This window comes from Psittacula echo (genome assembly GCF_963264785.1).
Source record: "Psittacula echo genome assembly, chromosome: 6".
NCBI lineage: Eukaryota > Metazoa > Chordata > Aves > Psittaciformes > Psittacidae > Psittacula > Psittacula echo.
The window spans coordinates 13,592,327-13,612,139 of record NC_137743.1 but is presented as its reverse complement, the minus strand read 5'-3'; the positions used below and the strand labels follow the sequence as shown (position 1 = coordinate 13,612,139).

The window sequence follows — 19,813 nt, the reverse complement described above, 5'->3', positions numbered from 1 at the left end:
AAGCAGGCACTAGAATCTTGTGGCCTCTTTTGAGTTCAGTCTGTGGTCTCTTATGGAGTCTATCTAGGTATAATGCAATTCTACAATTCTCTGACTTTCTTTTATCATTTAGGTTGGAAATATTTGCTAGTGGTATTTCACGTTTCTTTAAAAGCCCAAAAGCTACCCAAATGATACAGCAGAAACACAGCTCACCATTTTCAAGATGTCTTCCTTTTTGACTTCTAGCACTCCACCCATCATGTCATCAAGAGCACGCAGTCTCTCATTGTCCTGGGAACAACCACAAAACGTATTTTAGGGTAAAAAAGGAAGTAGAGTAATTGGAAGTTTTGGGAATGATAATAGGGTAGTTCATCTCTACAACACCCATACAATTATTATGTGTGTCACTGGTAGTTTAATGCTCTTCAGTGATGCATGTGAAATATGCTAAAAGTCTCAGAGTGTTTTCTGGTGGTCAGATATATATACCAAATAACTTACTGCAACTGCCATTCTGGCAGGTTTGCAAAGAATACGAAGGCACAGGCTACTCCTGGGAAGATGGCAGGCTAGGATGAAGGAAGTTGTAGTGCCACTGTCTTATTGTGCATCTTTTCTGGAGGCCACAACCATCTTAGGCTTTCACAGATGCACTTTAAAGCCAGAGGAAAGCATTAGGATCTTCTAGTCTGATCCCTGAAGAACAGAGGTTGCTCAGCCAGCAAACACCTATCAAGAACAAAGCTCTTGACTGAGCAATATCATGTGTTTAGAAATGTGTCTAGTTCCCAGTCACCTGATACGGTATTTTTAATTGCCACTAAGCACATTAAAAATTGCAAGCCTAACACTAAATCTTTTCTTCCCCAAATGGTCTATGTAGTAAAGGATTATGTGATTGTAAATGATAATAAGAGGAAAAGGGAACACATCATCATTACCTACCATTCGAAATTTATTTTTCCATACTACTTTACTGGAATATTCCAGTGCAGCATTAACAAAATAAGCTTAACTAGAGACAAAGGGCTATTAAGTAAAAGGATACTACTTAAAGTACCGTAGCAGCAAGTTGTCTTTCCATTTCAAGCCTAGCCAGCATTTCTGCTTTCTCTCTCTCTTCTTGAGTCAAGTATTTTTCAGCTTTAATCTGAAGGAAGAAAATGACATTTATATCAAGGTCCTTTTCTCCAAACATGATCACATATGGACTAAGAACACTTGTCAAGGTGGGCATCCTGGTTTCAGCTTTTTAATTTCTAGTAGCTGGTACAGTGCTGCGTTTTGGATTTGCGGTGAGAATAATGTTCATAACACACCAAAGTTTAGCTGTTGCTGAGCAGTGCTTACACAAAGTCAAGGACTTTCAGTTTTTCATGCTGCCTGCCAGTGAGGAGGCTGGGCAGGCACAAGAAGCTGGGAGAGGACACAGCCAGAACAGCTGAACCAAACTGGCCAAAGGGATATTCCATACATATGATGTCATGCTCAGCATATAAACTAGGGAGAAAGTTGGCCAAAGCTCGGGAACAGGCTCGGCATTGTTTGGTTGATGGTGAGCAATTGTTTTTCATTTGCATCACTTTTTTTCTGGGGTTTTATTCCTCTATTTTCCTTTTCATTACAACTTAGTGTAATTGCTGTTGTTATTATTACTATTATTATAACTTATTTCAATTATTAAACTGTTCTTATCTCAGCCTATGAGTTTTCTCATTTTTACTTTTCCCCATCCCACCAGGGAGTGAGCAAGCAGCTGTGTGGTGCTTAGTTGCCAGCTGGGATTGAACCACTACAGTGGTGTCATACTAATCCTTAATGCTTTTTGTTTCTCTGCTCTATGATGATATTCTTCAAGAAGAAAATTGTTCTTTTAAACAGCTCCAAAAGATACATTTAAAAATGCTAAAATACAAACTACCCTTATTTTTATTGAAAAGAATTGTGTTTTGTGCATACCTTTTCTGACAGTGGAATATCACAGACTAGTGGGAGAGCAGAAAGAAGTGAGGAAAGTCTGATCAAAAGAGCAGTGAGATCAGCGAAATATATTGTTTAAGAAATATGGTGTTTCTTTATAAATTATCAATTTATTTTATAAGTACAATACTAAGTATCCTTTAGAACCTAAATACTTAGTTTGAAACTACTTAGTTTCAAAATGGTGCTCAGAGAAAACAGAGAAACCCTTATCTATGGAAGTAATCCCTGCAAGCCTGGTTTGAATCTTATTGTCCAGAACAGATGGAATTTCTACCTAACCTATGGTCAATTAAAAACTTTTAATAGCAATAAATTAAGATTGTATACATTTATTCATTTCAGATTGACTTATGAAGAGTTTTCTCCCTAAAAAGGAAAGGGAAGCAAAAGACTCAAAAAGATGATTTCAAGTACACAGGCACCTCTGTACTGACACAATGTCTGGAAATGAGAAGAGTTAGAGAACTGTATTTGAGTGAGTGAAAGAGAAGGATTTATTTTTTCAGGCACCTCTGAATCCTGAACAGTGAGTGCTCGCTCTGGCATCTCATCATCTGTAAGAGCTGGCTCCCACACTTCCATTTGGAGTTCAAGCTGGGTCAAGATTTCATGAATCCTCAGGTTTCTTTCTTTCACTCGTGCTACGTCCTGCTCTTTTTGTCGTGCAACTTTGTCAAATTCCTTATTAAAAGCAGTTTTCAAGTTGTAAATGATGTCCTGAAATACCAAAAAAGGAAACAGCAGTGCTTCACAGGTCACACCCATCCACAATTACACATAATCCTTCAAGCCATCAGAATCATAAATGTGTATTTGTATGTGTGACAGGGGATAAACTGGTAAAGCCCTTTGGTGAATATCCTAAGAGCCAAGTTCAATCTATTTGTTAAATAGAGGTGAGCAGATTATCTGTTTTTGTTTTCTTTTCTATTTCCCCTAGAAAATCTTATTCCTTTTTTTCTATGTATTTACCATTTGACAATGATTCTGAATGAAACATACTGCAGCCAAAAGTAGATAAAAAATTCAGTTGCCTTATATTTACTGGTTTTTGCATTCATCAACTGAAAGAAGAAGGGGCTTCAAAGAAGAAAAACATGTGACCTATAAATGTATAGATTGTAAATCACAGGTGCAGGGAGGCAGAGTTAAGGACATACTTACCTGATTTCTAAGTGATGCGACCTGCAGTTTCAATATGCATTCATGTGCTTTTCTGTCTGACATATGTAAGTAAAATGTGCCCATTAAGTAAACAAACATTGGAAGCTAATATTTAAAAACACCTGAGACCTTAAAATGTTTTTAACAAGTATATATTCTTAGTGGATAAATTCTTCCTTTAATTAATTGATCTCAACTCAGCAAAGTAGAATATTAAGAGAGCAAATCATGTGTCTCTCCTACTGTGTCAATTTACTAAAATGAAATATGAAAAGGATTTCAGTTCTATTTAAACGTCACGTTTTGAGACGCTTCGCTGCTTACAATTTGCATTATAATAAATATTTGTGTCCATGTTGAACACATTCCATTTATTTCCAATAAAATAATAAGTTAGGATGCAATAAGGCAGGCTAGCAGGTAAGGTACAATGTTGCTGGGAGAAAAAAGGTTGCACTCAATGTCTATTCAGACATGTAGCTATCAGCAAGCTTGCTGTGTTGGCCAGGAACACTGAAGAGCTATTTACACTTGGATATATAATACACGTCTTTAATGCCATACAGTAGAAAGAACCTGTTACATCCAAGCTTACATCTAAAAGTGCTCTTTGTGTTTCCTCCCATTTACTTTAAACACTAGCTTATCTACTAGATTTTTATGTATTAAAATGCATAATCATTGAGCTCTGCTACCACTTACAGCCTTAAAGAGCTCTGAGGAGGTAATGCTTTATAATAGTTTAACCACTTATACCCTTGTAGATCATCTTTGTAAGAAGCCTATTCTGTAGCATGTTTACTACTTAATAAACTGGGATAAGAGAAGTAAGAGAGTCTGCTAGTAATGAATAATAAGTAACAGGAACATTAAAGACCCCAAATAAAGGAATGGTTAAGACTGGAGAGAAAGGAAATGGTATGAGGATCCAGCTGATCTTTCATTTGGTAGCAAATAATAGGGAAGAGGTCATGTTTTCACAGAGCATGCTGAGATGTACAAGCTAGCTTTGGCTATACAAACTCTTCAAGCACAGTGGGCAAATACAGATACCCTCAAATTGGATAACCAATTCCATTAAAATGTTTTTCTTCCAGACCTGAGCTAGCAAATCCACATGGTGCTCTACTGCACCATGTGCATTTATCAGCTTTCATCTCAGTAACTCAGAGACCTACGTGACTCTCCATTGTATAGCTGTTACTATGCCCAAAATCTAACAGTGGCTGTGACTGCAGTGAGAACCAAGACAGTGTCACTGCAGTAATACAAATTAAAGAAGACATCACCTTCAATAATACTATCTGGTTGACTTTCTGCTCCCTGGTGTGCAGGTCCCATTGGCTGTATAGGATAGATGTGTCTCCACCATACTGAGAGCTCAGACTTCCAATCAGGCAGCAAGATGCACTATCATCAGCCATTACCTCTGTCTTCTCTCCTTCTTCCTTAGATAATACAAGGAAGATAATAGTCTCAGGACTTTTCTTCTGAACATAAATATCACAAACATGGTAACTGTTAATTTTGTACATGATCCAGTGGCAAATGTATGGAAAGAAAATCTGGAGGTTATATTCTGGTGATATGGTCTAGTGTGAGGTGTCTCTGCCCATGGAAGGAGGGTTGGAACTAGGTGATCTTAAGGTCCTTTCCAACCCTAACTATTCTATCATTCTATGATTCTATGATTCTTCAGTTAAGCTCAGAGATCAAAATAATACAAGTTGAAAGATTCATATCTAGAATATTTAGTCCACTTGTAAAAGAAAAAGTAAAAGAAAGACATAGGCATACTGGAGCAAGTCCAGTGATATGCCACTAATGCAATTAAGCCTTTGAAGCATCTAACGTGTGAGGACAGGTTGAGAGAGCTGGAATTGTTTAATCTCAAGAAGGAGATTAAGGCTTGGGGGAATCTTAATAATGCATATAAAAAACTAATGGTGGGGAATAATGACAACAGAGCCAGACTCTTCTCAGTGATGCTCAGTGACAGAATGAGAGAAAATTGGTATACATAGAAATATATGACATCCAACTTAAACATAATAAAATACTTTTCCCGTGAGGGTTTTTCAAAGTGCAGCACAGGCTGGGATTTACTTTGCTGAGGAGTTCAACACGGGTATCAGCAGCAGAGACAGAGAAGTTACTGTCCCACTCTGCTCAGCTCTTGTCAAGCCACCCCTGGAATACTGCATTCAGTTTTGGTCCCTGCTATATAAAAATGAGGGTCCAGAGAAGGGCCACAAAGATGATCAAAGGACTGGGAAGCCTGCTGAATGGGGAAAGGCTGAGAGACCTGGGTTTGTTCAGCCTAGAGAAAAGAAAGCTCAGGGGAGACCTCATCAGCATGGTCTAGTATTTAAAGGGTGGCTACAAAGAAGACAGGGACTCCCTTTTTTACAGAAGTCACACGGAAAAGATGAGGGATAATGGGCACAAGTTACTCCTGGGGAGATTCCAGTTGGATGCTAGAGGAAAATTTTTCACAATGAGAACAATCAGCCTTTGAAATAATCTCCTTGGGAAGTGGTGGATTTCCCAATATTGGATACTTTTAAGATTCAGCTGGAGAGGGTGCTGGGGCATCTTGTCTAGACTGTGTTTGCCAAGAAAAATTTGATCAGATGACCCTTGAAGTCCCCTCCAACCTGGGATTCCATGATTAATCTTATTTTATCTTTTTATTTTGGTTTTTTTAATAATCTCTACAGCAAGAGAATGGACTGTAGAAATGCAACTATGTGAAAAAGGGGAAAGACGCCAACTCAGAACATCCTGAATATGCCTTTATGCAATACCTCAAAGAGATTGTACCTTAACATCAGCTATTTCAACCTTCTTTAACCTGAGAACTTTCTCCAATGTTTCCAGCTCTTCTTTACTACGTTTCTTCAATGGATAATTCTTCACTTCATGAGCCGTATGGAAGCTCTGTTCAAATTAAGAACAAAAAAACCAAAAACCAACTAAACAAATAAAACCACAAAACAAAAATCCCAAGGTAAAAAGTTCCCCAGATAGCATCTATCAATTAATTTTTCAATACCTGAATACTGAACAGTTATAAAGACTTCTTAAAATCTTTATCCATAGAATTCAACTAGAAAAAGTTTGGGTTTTTTAAGTGACTTGGTCTTTCATCACTCTTGAGATAAACCAGTATCATCAGTTTGACCAATCTCCCTCTGTTTAAAATAGGCACAATCAGGGTTAAATTTTGCCTTTATGTTTTGTGTAGCAGAAGTCATACTGACTGCACACAAAAAAGTAACATTACTTCTTTTAGCAACACTGCATAAATATATTCTCTGAAACAAAGGAATTCAAAAGTTGCTTATTTGCTTATCAGCAGTTTTATCTACCTTAGAAGGTAAAATCAGCCAGGCACAGACAAAACAAACTGAATAAAAGATTTGCATAAGCCCTGAGAAGAAGTAAGTTTTTTCCCATGCCAGTAAATCAGAAATGTGTTATACTTCTATTTATTTTGTCTTTGTACCTTAAACAATCAAGAAACTACTGCAGAAAATGAATAACAAAGCAGAGGTTACCTTAACTGCACGTCCTTTTACATACATAGCATCCCAGCACTCACGTTTGATGACATCCTGCACATAGCGGTTGGCTAAATTCTCCATCTCAATCTCCTTCCTCGTCTTTCAAGATACAGAAAATAGCATGATGTGGTGCAAAATAACAAGATATGGGCACTTTGTATTGAGTTATTGAATGAATCCTAACAGATTAAATGAATTACCAGTATTTCATCATCTTAAACTATTGCAGCTATCTTCTCCAAAAACTATATTCCATACTACTGAAGGGCATAATTTTATATGTGCAGAAGAGCATTCTAGAGCTTAAGCGATGTGCCCAAGGCCAGTGTCAGATTTACAGTTTCTGGCATAGATCCTATTCCAATTGGCAACGCATCAGCAGCTTCACCTGCTACAAATACTTTTAACTTTTCCTCCTCAGCAGCAAACAGCAACTTTGAGATCTTCCTCTGCTCTTCAATCATTCCTTCTCCTTTTCACTGCTAGTTTTAAAATGTTCTCCCCCCATTCTAACATACCATAATCACTTTTTGTTCAGCCTCTGCTTGAGCTTTTTCCTGTTCTTCTATATCCAGGTTGAACTCCTGTGGCTCTAGTTTCTCAGTGTCTGGCACCTGTTCATTTTCAAGCATCATTTTCTGAATCTGTTTTTTTAAAAAACAGGTATAAGGAATAAAAAGTAATTTGAACGTGTATAGAGGCCATAAAGGAAGGATACTTGTAAAGGAAACTGGAGACCTGAGCCATTACCCTTGCGACAAACTCACGGTTTCACGCAGCTTTTCTACTTCCATTTCCAGCTCTTTCTTCTGGTTACCAAACCTCTGAGTCTCTTCTTTCATAACCTGACATTCATCAAATATATTGTTGAAAGACAAAAATGGACGAGAGAAAAAAATTTGTAAATAATCTAAAGGAACATTATCTGTACAGAAAATAAAACTCCAAAGGCTTAATAACTGAAACAGACATAATCCTAATTCAATAGGATGATTCTTTGAAGTGCTCAAGAGAAAGAAGATTGTACAACCAGGTCACGTTGTAAATTGGTTGTACAGCAACAGAGCATAAAGGAAAGAAAATATTTAAGGAAGAAGTAATTACAAGTGCAATGATTACATAAACATTGAACTGCAGAAAGCCTACTGCCAGAATTTGTTAAATGTTTTGTATTCCTCAGATTTTTCATTGTAACTAAGCATTTCCAGTGGCATATTTAAAGAAACAAGTAAACTAAGACATCTGGTACTCATTCTGGAAGCAGTGAAAGTTTCTTGCCCCTACGGCCTTGACAATTTATCTCTTAGGGAAAATTTTGCAAATAGTCTGCACCTCTGGAATTTACTTTCTAAAATAAATTTACAGCTTTAAGTAGGATTATAGCTGTTGATTGAAAGAAAGGGATGTATCCTTCTGACCTTAGATGGACTCCATCCTCTAACAGTCACATGCAAGTCTCTTAGGACATTAATGAGCATCTTAAAACAACCTAGAACCATGCTGCTGCCTTCAACCTTTGCTTCTCATCACCTATCCCTACCTGATACTAATAATCATGTGGTACTCGTGTGTATGTACAGTCACATGGATTTGTCAAAAAATCCCAGCAGAGATGCCAAAGCACGAGCACCAGCATCAAAGCAGGAACAGGAATACATGTCTGGGAGAGTGACGGAGAAGATGCCTCTTTCAGTAGCAGTATGTCTTAGACTGACTTGAGCCACTTAGGAAACTGCATCATAATTTGGAAAGTCACTCTTGGAATCATTCAGAAAGCGGTGATATTTTGCTTTGTCCTATCACTGAACCTCAAAAGCTGCACAAAAATACACAGCTCTGGCTCATATCAGAAAGAACTCCTAGCATTCCTAAATTCACATTTCTGGGGAAAAAAGAAATCTATTCTAACAGTAACATAGCAGTTTCCTGGCTTACAAAGTGCTAAATCCCCTCTCTGTAAATCTTTGATGTACTTTTACTTATAAAAAATTTGGTTACATAACATACCTCAGTCTTAACCTCAGGGGTTCTGTAATTAATGTCATATTGTTGAGTATTGATTTATCAGTGCAGTAGAATTTGTTATTCTGGCCCTTGGGAAGAAGAGAGCGCTGCTTGGTTCCCAGTAATAATATTCCATGCAATTTTTTGACATTTAGAAGAAGAAAGTTTTAACAAGTTTCTAAAGGAACCGATTTCTCTGGCTTTTCTTTTTTTGTTCAGAGCTTCTATTGTGCTACCTATTTTCACTGATGCATTTATAACCTTGAGCTAGGATTTCTAAAAGTCTAGATTGCAACGCCTTAAAGAGAGGTCCAAATGTCAGAAAAGCTTTAGAAACTAGATTTCTTTACAGTATATAATTTGGCACTGCAAATCACTAGTGACTCTTGAAAATTCTGGGTTTGATTAATGCTTGTTTTATGAAAGTACCTTCTTTATTTTCTGACCTATCCATGTCATGTCAATGGTTCCAGATGAATACAAAGTGGTGACGTTTCCATCTTCTTCTGTCACCTCTACATTGGAAGATTTAAGTGGTGCCTCCTGAAATTAAGGATATAAACATCCACTTCAGATACTTAGAGAGAATGAAAAAAACAGACATGAAATAAAAAAAGGACTCACATTAGAAGCACCACCACCAGATTCCAAAGCATTACAACATTTTTATTCCCTAACCAGTCCCCTGATTTGATCCTGCAAAGCCCTGCTATTATGCGAAGCCTTTTGAGACCTCATTTGGAATATTGTGTGCAGTTCTGGTGTCCTCTACATAAAAAGGACATGGAACTGTTGGAACAAGTCCAGAGGAGGCCACGAGGATGATCAGGGGACTGGAGCACCTCCCGTATGAAGACAGGCTGAGAAAGTTGGGGCTGTTCAGGCTGGAGAAGAGAAGGCTGCATGGAGACCTCATAGCAGCCTTCCAGTATCTGAAGGGGGCCTACAAGGATGCTGGAGAGGGACTCTTCACTAGGGACTGTAGTGACAGCACAAGGGGTAACGGGTTCAAACTTAAACAAGGGAAGTTTAGATTGGATATAAGGAAGAAATTCTTTACTGTGAGGGTGGTGAAGCACTGGAATGGGTTGCCCAAAGAAGTTGTGAATGCTCCATCCCTGGCGGTGTTCAAGGCCAGGTTGGACAAAGCCTTGGGTGGCATGGTTTAGTGTGGGGTGTCCCTGCCCATGGCAGGAGGGTTGGAACTAGGTGATCTTAAGATGCTTTCCAACTCTAACTATTCTATAATTCTATGATCTGAATGTCATCCTCACGTAACCATTCCATCTCCTTGATAATAGTATTCTACAAATTAATAATTAAGCATATTCAGCCTGTCCTCAGGGGTATTCTTTTACTTTTACAAAAGGATCAGAGTTTCTTTAGAGGACAGTTTTTATCATGTGTAATTTAAGGATAATGATCAAACTTTTTTCCCCCTTAAAAATAAAGAAAATACCTTAACTTTCTCTTCCGGAAGTGATCCTAATTTGGATTCTGGGTCAAACTGCCATTCTGCCATAGATTTTAAAAAAGCATTTTCATTGGAAGTAGACTTGCTCAGTATAGCCAGAAGAGATTTCCAGTAAGAAGCAGCTTCGTTAACTTCAGTTTTCTTTAACTTCCTAGTGAACAGAAAGGGAACCGATGTATTTTATATGTATTATGGAAAACAAACAAAGTATTAAATATTTTTAATTGTTATCTTTATAACACAATTATTATTAAGTCGTTTAAAAATGTCTAGTCAATATTTTTCCATATGATTCAGTATTGTTTGAGTTCTAGAATTAAAGAATTAAATAAGTTTCCACAGAATTATAAATTCTAAAAGATGGATTACCCAGCTTAGAAATATTGCTTTGGCAGAGACATCTTTAATCTATGCATCTACCTGAACAATTGTTATATATTTCTGTAATATATATATTACAGAAAAGCTATAGTTTCAAGTGTTTCTTACTCCTGATGTCTGCTGAGTTCTCTACAGCCAAAGTTGAATTCCCATTAAAGCTGTGATGTCTCCTAATAACTAAGTTAAAATAGTACCTCATGAGATTACATCCCTTACATTCCCAGAGAACCCCTTCCAGATGGTTTATTTGAGAATGATAAGAAACTCACTATAGGTAACACAATCATACCAAAAGTACTAGACTTCTCATGAGCTAGGTACACAGTCTCTAAGAATGAGAGGAGCGATTTTATATCTAGCCAATTCTTCTCCTTACTTTCAGACTAATAAATGGGAAGTCTAGATTCACTAATAGATACAAGAATTAGTCTGTCAGGGTACAAAGAATTTACAGCAATATTGGTCTGCCACTTTATACATACTTCCATTTCAGACACACCAGGGCACCATCACATTTGCCATTAACGAGGATGAATTTGCCATCCAGAGAAAATACCACAGATCTGATTCCCCCTCCTTGATGTGAGTGACAATGCTTTTGAGCAAGTATATCCTAGAAAAGTCATAGAAGCGGTGTCAGCAAACATGTTTTTCTAATAGGATATGTCTGTAAGTTATACTTCTTGGCTTTTAGATAAAAGTCAATCCAAAGTACATAAAAGACTAGGATTTATGAGTTTAAAAGCCTGACTACAGATGGCGCAAGTTCATAGTATACTTATGTTGCAGAATATAAATAAGAGTAATAAAATTATCTGCCCTAAGATATATTGGAGAAGAAAGCAGTTTGTATAATTGTATACATATCCATTATAAAAACAATTTTACTGTATAATTTTATGTCAATTCATGTTCAACATAAATTTTTCTGGAACACCTTATATTCAAGTGAAGAGAAGCTTACAGTAAAAGAATGTAGCTTTCACACCTCTTTCTCATGTAAACCAAACAAAGCCTGTGCCTGGATGCCTACCTACCATAGTAAAAGTATCATAGACGAGCAAAACACCATCCTTTGCTGCTGACACCAGCCACCGGCTGTTGGGTGATAAACAGAGGAAACCCGATCCCAACTGATTGCCAGGAGTCCTCTTTTCTGATAAAAACACTGATGAATCTTCTGACATATTCTGTCAAAAAACCAAACTGTTAGCAGCAGTTCAGATGATGGCAATATCTATGCCATTTTGAGAAGACTAGTGAGAGCTTGCGGGTTATCACATGCGGCGCAATTTCAAATGTTGGATTTCTGAGGTCAGGATGCAATACCATTGCTATGCTGCTGATTCTCATCTCTTCAAAAGAGTCTGTATGCAGTACGTTTGGGCCTGCAGTTTCTTGGCTCAGAAAGTAAGGGACATGTCAAAGAGGAATGCTCACGCTTGGAATTCACCTTCTTGCTTGATCTAACTCTTAAACTGAGGGAGACCTATGAGCTTCAGAGAGCTGAAGTTCATTAACAGTCAATGACAGTGGCTTCCTGAAGCCTCCGCTACTTCATTGCGAGGCAGGGCTGGCCTGGGTTTGCAGTTGCATCTTAGAGTCATGGGCTCACATTGGCTCAGCTCCTTCATTAGCTGGATATTCAGGTTATTCAGCAGACTGCACAAAAGCACAGCTCCAATACAGAAGCTACATGTGAAGTGCCTGCAAGCCATATGAGTTTTAAGAACAACTATTTAGCTTTTTCTGTAATAGAAAAAGGAGATTGCTTTTGCCAGGTTTCTGAGCAGGTGGTAGGATACTGAAAGTTGATGTTTATGGATGGAGTAGGTATTTTTAGTACAGAGGGGATTTAAGATAATATCCTGCTATATTCACTTCACCCACAGCCTTTGTTCACTGGTATTTAACCATGACCCAAAATAAAGCAGCGTCAGAGAATTACCTCTTCAGAGAGACGGTATTTACAGATGAAAGGTGCACAGGTGCAGTAGCCATACACAGTGTTATCCTTCAACCTGACTGCTGAGCTCAGTGAGTAATCCAGATCATATCGTTTCATTTTAATGGCACTAGCATTAAACATTCCATGTGCATTAACATACTTATCATTATCTAAAAGATTAACGAAAAAAAAACAGGAAGAGGCATCACTACCACTAATGCAGGTGCTTCATCTCTCAAGTAATTATAAAAAACAACCTCAGCAAGGAGTGAGCATGATGTGAGTTTTCAAAGAGGAGATTGGGAATTAAGATACCTATCTTGCTTTAACACTAATTCTGTGGGCTGGCTGATGTGGCACACTGCAGTGAAGCAGAGGGATAAGTCTACTAGCTCTAAAGAAGTACTAGAAACAGTTTAATCACAGTGATGTGACAATTTGCATGCACTGATTTGCCCTTCTACTTGGGTATTATTTAAGCAGTGCTAATTAGTTTGCATGGAGGTTCATGTCATCATTGCCTTCACCTAGAACTTATTTAGGCATCTTTGCCTATAAACAGCCTGGGTAGTATTGGTTAAAACACTTCACATCTTCAAAAAGGCATTTTATTCTTTTTGTTTCCTTAATTTGAGCTTTAAAGAGACATCTGAAATCAAGACTGACGCAATAACTGTAGATCTTTAGCAACTTTGAAAATCAAGCCCCATTTTATGTCTAAAAATAGGCATAAAAAGAAGCGCAACATTAGTGAATATTAAAAAAATTACTAACTTCATTGAAAACTACTTTTTAAAAAGTTTGTAAATTGTAAGGCCTCTTAAAAACTAAACATAAATAACTAGAAAGCCTGACATTAGGCTTTCTAACAATTTTACGTAAGTTTTCTCTACAAAACGCTTTGTTAGTAATTCAATTGCTTATAATAGGAGTAAAGTGATATAAAAATAGCATCTTAATAATGAACACAGAATGCTTTTTGCTTTAATATGATATGTAGAAGACATCACTGAAACCTCAAGCTATACTGATTTAGCAATTCTCAGATGGAAAAGACATAAAACTGGAAGTATATGGTGCCACTGCCAACCAAGCCTGTCCTGCACTGGCTGCATGGTGAGGACACAAAGAGCAATATTAGCTTGTACTGTGCCTTAGTTAATGCATTTAAGCCTTTTCATGGCAACTGAATTAGTTTCTCAGCTGATTCCAGGAAGTGCCCCAAATTGATGTATTCCTAGAATATCAGACACAATTAAAAGCTCTGTGATCACTCATGACACCCAGGTCCATTTTTTCTCACTTTAGTACTTCTAAAATGCTATATTACACCTATGTCCTGAATGATACAAACACATTGCTGAGTTGTTTCACAGCTGAGTATGGAATTTATAAAACAAATCATGAACAGTATTGGAGTATTTAACATGGGTTAGCTGATTTAGTGAAAGACTAACAAGTTCCCTTCATTTTACTGCCAGATTATGAATAGCTATTCTAACTGTGATATCCCAATATGTACATTTGTACATTGCACACTGCAGATATACAGGGCCAGATTTCCAGGAAGTGAATGGAGATGCACCATTTTTAAGTCTCCTTAATTCTCCCCTTTTCCCCATAGTGTCATTTTTCTATTGAATGTGTCTCTTCAAGGTTTCTTATCCAGACAGAAGTTAATATTTGTTATATACAGTGGACTTTCCCCTTGGTGCTTTTATATAGAAAAGCTATAGCAAACACAGGTAATCATAATTTTTTAAAATATATCAACTATTAACTTTTTTGTAATGATATATTATATACCTTTAATAATTATCTGAACAGGCTGTTGAGGCTAATTCCACTTAAGACTTGATATGCTAGTCTGCATAGGGGTGATGCGAAGTTCAAGGCCTCTTTGTGGCCAAGTTTGGGCATTGCTCACATAGTAGCACTAATAATAATAATAACAACAACAACAACAACCAGTAGTAGTAGTAGTAGTTAAGTGGTGGCTTTGTGATTCTGAGAGTGTATTACTCCTCTCCTTCCTTTCTTAGCCTTTCATCAAAATATCACAGTCTTTCCGCTGAAATGATTCAGCTGACTATAAGTCTACAGACAGCGTGAAAAATGATGCCCCCAGAGGACATACAGATGAGATGAAGAAAGAGATTAAGATTGTTAGTATTTTGTGTTAAGGGATAGCAATATGTTTTTGCCTTAGAAAAATATCACACAGTGTGTATTAAAAACTTAAACAGGCGGAAGCTGAAATTGGATATAAGGAAGGTTAAAGGGGTTAAAACTTAAACAGGGGAAGTTTAGATTGGATATAAGGAAGAAATTCTTTACTGTTAAGGTGGTGAGGCACTGGAATGGGTTGCACAGGGAGGTTGTGAATGCTCCATCCCTGGCGGTGTTCAAGGCCAGGTTGGACAAAGCCTTGGGTGGCATGGTTTAGGTGTCCCTGCCCATGGCAGGGGGGTTGGAACTAGATGATCTTAAGGTCCTTTCCAACCCTAACTATTCTATGATTCTATTTCAACTCTTACCTGTTGCGAGTGCTGAAGACAGACAAAAAGTTTCCAGTCTTGCCCGCTGGACCACTGCTACATTAAGGAGTACCAGCACTTCAACTAAGTCACTCTTGAAGTCAGAAAGTACAGAAAGATCCAGCACTTCACCTGCCAGCTCTGAAGCAGGTAGGGAACACCAATGCAATTTGTTACTGAAGCATGATAGCATTTTTTTTACTAAGATACCATGTGAAACAAAATGAGATCTCTTTAGAATACATCTCTGGTCAACCATACACTTTTAAACTTGCATTAAAATGTCAGACAAGCCACAGCCTGTTTTCAGAAAGTGCTGCATGCACAAAACTTCAGCTTGAGGCATTGAGTGCTGAGAATGCTAAGCACCAGTGTGTTATTATTACACTAAACATTCAAATCTGAGTTTACATGCAGCTTGAATTGTAGCAATTTGGAAGCTGTCTGCTGGTAACTGCCAGATAAAGCATAGAAAAGCCTCCTCTAAGAAGCCAGCCAGACAATGAGAACATGATCAGGCAAATTCTGAAAATTTTCTAAGCAGATGTAATACTATATTTGTCAAACCAATGAAAATGATAAAATAATGTATTTTATACTTAAAATTATGATGAAGATCTATATGCACAGATACGATCTGTAAGTATCCAGATTTTGCAGGGCAAAACATGGTTGGGAAATAGGTGGGAAGAATATGTTTAGTCTTCAAAAAAGGGAAAGTGGCTTAGTCTGGCCAGTAAATATGCTTAAAGTGCAGCAAATAAGTAGTGAAAATACAAAGTAATTAATGTTGTTACATATATTACCTACATATCCAAGAACTTTGAATAATTTTGAAGGCCGGGCATCTAGAATAAAGATGTGTCCTTGTGTAGCTCTAGCGATGAGGAACTGGCCACTCTGATCATAACTAGGTAAAATATAAATCCAAGGAAACCCCAGTTCAACACAGTCAATAAAAAGGGTCAAATAATTCTGCTCCCATATCTCTGCTGACTTCACTGAGGGCATAAATGCAACTGGATTTTCAGCTTTTAGGATACTGGGTTACAAAGTCCAGTGCAATTTCTAATTGAGCAGGTGTCAATCTGAAGCTAACAATACTCCATAGTATCTGTGTTTACAACTTTATTAAATCTTTCTTTGAAATTCACTTCTTTAAAAATAAAACTCCTATAGGGATTTTTATATTATTTTGAATAGCCATGTCTTTGGTTGTATTGATTTGATTTCGAATAAGCTGCTTTCTGTATGTATTTTTAGTGGTTTAGCTTAGGTAACTGTGAAAAGAGATCATGTCTAAGTTTCCAAATAACACACAGATTTATATTAAAGTTTAACAGTTCAAAATCCATTCTATTTTATGAAAAGTAGAAGTAAAGTAATCTCAGACTCTTCAATAGCTGAAAAAACAAAACCAAGCCAAACAAAAAGGCCTTCTAGATCACTAGATCTAATTATAAGAAGACTGGTAAATTCTGGAACTGTAAGCAAATGAGTAACTAGCAATGATAATAAAACCCCACTATATAAGAATGGATGACCAAAAGGCTTAAACTTAACTTCATAAAACCTCAAAATTGTATTCAGTGAGAAATAACCCTCTATATTCAGATACATGGAATTGTGTGTAATTACTGCATCTGGGGAGATCTGTCAGAAAGTATCTTACACATCACTATCTTTGGTGCACAGTTAAAGCTTCTTAAAGTACAGGTTTTATTCTATTTTTCTCATATCAAATCTTGCTACTACTCCTCTTGCAAGCAATTAAAGTAATTGAAGCTGTTAAAATATTTTATTTGTTATTTTTAGAATAAAAACTTTCTTTTTTTTTTGTTTAACAGCATGACTCAAGCAACAGATTGACAATATTCCTGCCCTTGTAATGAGATACTTACTGCAAAGACAGCACTGGAAATTCGGAAACAAAATTTCTGTGAACAATGCGTGGAGCTTCAGCTTCCGTAACATCAAGGAAATAGATTTGACCTCTTTTGGTCCCTACAGCAACGCTGTTGGAGGAGGGACAGCAAGCCATAGCAGTTGCCTAGTTGAGAAGTAAAAGATACTTAACATTTCCATATCTCTCTATATATTATCCTACATGTCAGTACCCATTTTGTTTTACTATTTAAAAAAATTTGGAGGAGAAACCTGAAATGGTTTATCTAAAAAACAAACAAAGAAACTTTTAGAGACATCACAGGGATTTTACCTATACTCTGTGTCTACATATCAACAGATAGTTCTGTGCTCCCCAGAAAACAAAATTAAATCGACTATCCAGATTTTAAATGAAAGAAGTTCCACCTAAATAAGACAGTGAATGCATTGTTACACGTACAGCTGTAGCAGAAAGTGATTTTTTTTCTTACTATGTCAGATTTCAGGGTTTGAATGCACCTTACATCAGGACAAAGCATTTACAGTTTGAAATACATCAACTCAATTCTTAAAACCTGCTTTTCAGATCAGTCATGGAATTTAGTTTTTATACACCTGAAACTTTTCTTTTGGTTATAACACTCATTAAAATTAAGAAGTAATAAAGTAATACCATAAAAATTGTGACTATTATTTACAAATATGTGCTTAAAGACAGATCACGAGGACATTAGGTTGAAATGTTTCCTCTGCTTTACGGCTGGGTTAAATACAAAATTAGTTCAAGGAAACATTCTGAAGGATGATCTTTTTTAAATCTGTTTCATGGGTTGTTTAAAGACACTACTGAGCTTTACTTGTCACTGCTTGATACAAATCTGTGGAATATTATCCTATGAATTGAAAAATATTACAGTATCAGTCACTATATAAGCTCCTGGTTATATGTACCTGAACATTAAGATTTAGCTTGCTGAGGCCAGTTCCATCTTTCAGCAACCAAACTTGTGCTTCACCTGAAATTGTTACAGACTGTTGAAGAGAGAAAAACATAGTCAGAGGAGGGTGGAATAAACAAATAGCCTGGAAGTGACTGGTGATCTCCTATAGAGTATAAATTCAGCTAATGTCTGAGCATAGCAGATCAAAGGCCACTAGTTTTGCTTGCAATTATCATGCTTTCCTATTAAGTCCAGTTGCTGCAAGGTGCACCTGCCTAAGGAAAACATACAACAATTTTTGTGAATTGCTGCAACTACAGGAATGGTCTCTAAGCAGAATGAGACAATCTAGGACAAAACATGTAAGCTTGATCAATATTAGCACTTCCACCATTCGGCCAGCAATAGAAAAAACCTGTTTATAATTTTCTTTGCATAAGAAAGCACTTAAGAACAGGTCTCGTTTTCCCACATGAAAGAAGATAGAGCTTGAGTTCTTGTATACAGGCATTTTTCTAATTCCACAGTAAAGTATAGCTAGAGATAATGAACCCTCACATTGCTCATTGAGAGTTAAGTAAAATCTATCATTCCCATGTTAACAACAAACAAACAGATTCAGCAAACCTAATTGATTAAGTTCCTAAGCTGGCTACTTGAAGAATTAATGGCCTGGAGATGAACTGCTGGTTAAAATATGTCTGGCAGGAGTCAAAGACATAGGAGGAAATCAAGGAATTTCTCATAATGGACAGATGAGTAAGACCTTTTTTGTCCTTGGACCCAGGACAGACACATCTCTCAGGCTAATCCAATTTGTGCTGAAGGCTGAAAATATAAGTGGGAATTTCTTGTTCCAACATCTATTTCCTGAATTGAATCCACCTTTTGCTCAGCTATGTTCCTGAACATAGTGAGTCACACAAATCAGCAGCAGAACCAATATAACATTTTAGCAATCTGTGAATTATCAACCCTATATTCTAGGGCAAGATCTGACCCTTTTATAGGCCATACCTGAATTAATGCCATTTATTTCTGTAACAAATATCAGAACAGTCCCAATCTCTGCAATGCTTTAGATTCTGGGCCTTAGCAATGTACTGGTTACCTGAAAAAAGCCACTATTATATATAAAAGAGAGTACTGTTTCTTACCACACAGTACTTGTTCCCTGGAAGAAAATCAGCCGCCAGAAAACAACTTCTGCATGTGTCCAGGAGTTTGACAGCTTCTCCACTATGTGCAGGTTTGTAAGTATAGAGTGTCCCCTGAAAAAAAGAGAAATAATTCATCACTGGCCTATGAAAGTTTTCATTAAGACCTTCTGAAGACTTCAACAAAAAAAATAGCCATCTTTCTAAGCTTCACTCTTTAAAGTTTTATATTTGACTCTAAACTGAGGTAACAAGTGACCAGCAGAATTCTCATTAAATCAATGGATTACATTAATTGACACTAGCTGAAGATCAGGTTAGTTCATTTTAGAGTGATCCAGTCACAGTTTCAAGAAGTTCTGTTTCTCAAAATTGCTTTAATAAAATAATTTAAACCCACTCTGTTTCATGTCACTCCAGGAATCAATAAATATTGTAAACCAATATAAAATACATATCATAAATATTAAGCTTTAGGAGACATTTTTATCTAAAGATCTCAAAGCCTGTTAGAAACAATTCATAACTAACATTAACAAAGATTTTAGATCACCTTATTTTACAAAACGAGAATGAAATCAGTGTGACTGAAGTTATCATTGCACTGCTGTCCTGAATACAGAACCTCCTGACAGGCACAAAAAACATTTTAAGAGCTTTAAAAATGCTAATTTCAATGATTACAGGTCTGCAAGAAAGGTAGAATTTCAGGATTTGGGACCCTTGTGTAAATTCCTGTACATCAAGATGTTCAAAGAAGGATCTTGGACTGGGTTGCCAGACAAA

At 36.9% G+C, this 19,813-nt stretch overlaps 1 protein-coding gene across 1 annotated transcript in view; it reads right to left on the bottom strand.

Annotated features, from left to right (window-relative positions):
* Positions 1-19,813, bottom strand: part of CFAP43 (cilia and flagella associated protein 43) — a gene marked incomplete at its 5' end in the record, with an annotated part of 55,492 nt that overhangs the window by 18,630 nt on the left and 17,049 nt on the right. Inside the window, 18 exons of the mRNA XM_080621135.1 lie at positions 196-273; positions 1,046-1,135; positions 2,479-2,685; positions 4,422-4,622; positions 5,956-6,072; positions 6,693-6,797; positions 7,217-7,342; positions 7,466-7,543; positions 9,132-9,245; positions 10,162-10,327; positions 11,040-11,170; positions 11,595-11,747; positions 12,506-12,675; positions 15,043-15,183; positions 15,849-15,952; positions 16,944-17,092; positions 17,881-17,961; positions 19,028-19,141. Coding sequence (XP_080477261.1) covers positions 196-273; positions 1,046-1,135; positions 2,479-2,685; positions 4,422-4,622; positions 5,956-6,072; positions 6,693-6,797; positions 7,217-7,342; positions 7,466-7,543; positions 9,132-9,245; positions 10,162-10,327; positions 11,040-11,170; positions 11,595-11,747; positions 12,506-12,675; positions 15,043-15,183; positions 15,849-15,952; positions 16,944-17,092; positions 17,881-17,961; positions 19,028-19,141 — 2,325 coding nt within the window. The remainder of the gene's footprint in view (positions 1-195; positions 274-1,045; positions 1,136-2,478; positions 2,686-4,421; positions 4,623-5,955; positions 6,073-6,692; positions 6,798-7,216; positions 7,343-7,465; positions 7,544-9,131; positions 9,246-10,161; positions 10,328-11,039; positions 11,171-11,594; positions 11,748-12,505; positions 12,676-15,042; positions 15,184-15,848; positions 15,953-16,943; positions 17,093-17,880; positions 17,962-19,027; positions 19,142-19,813) is intronic.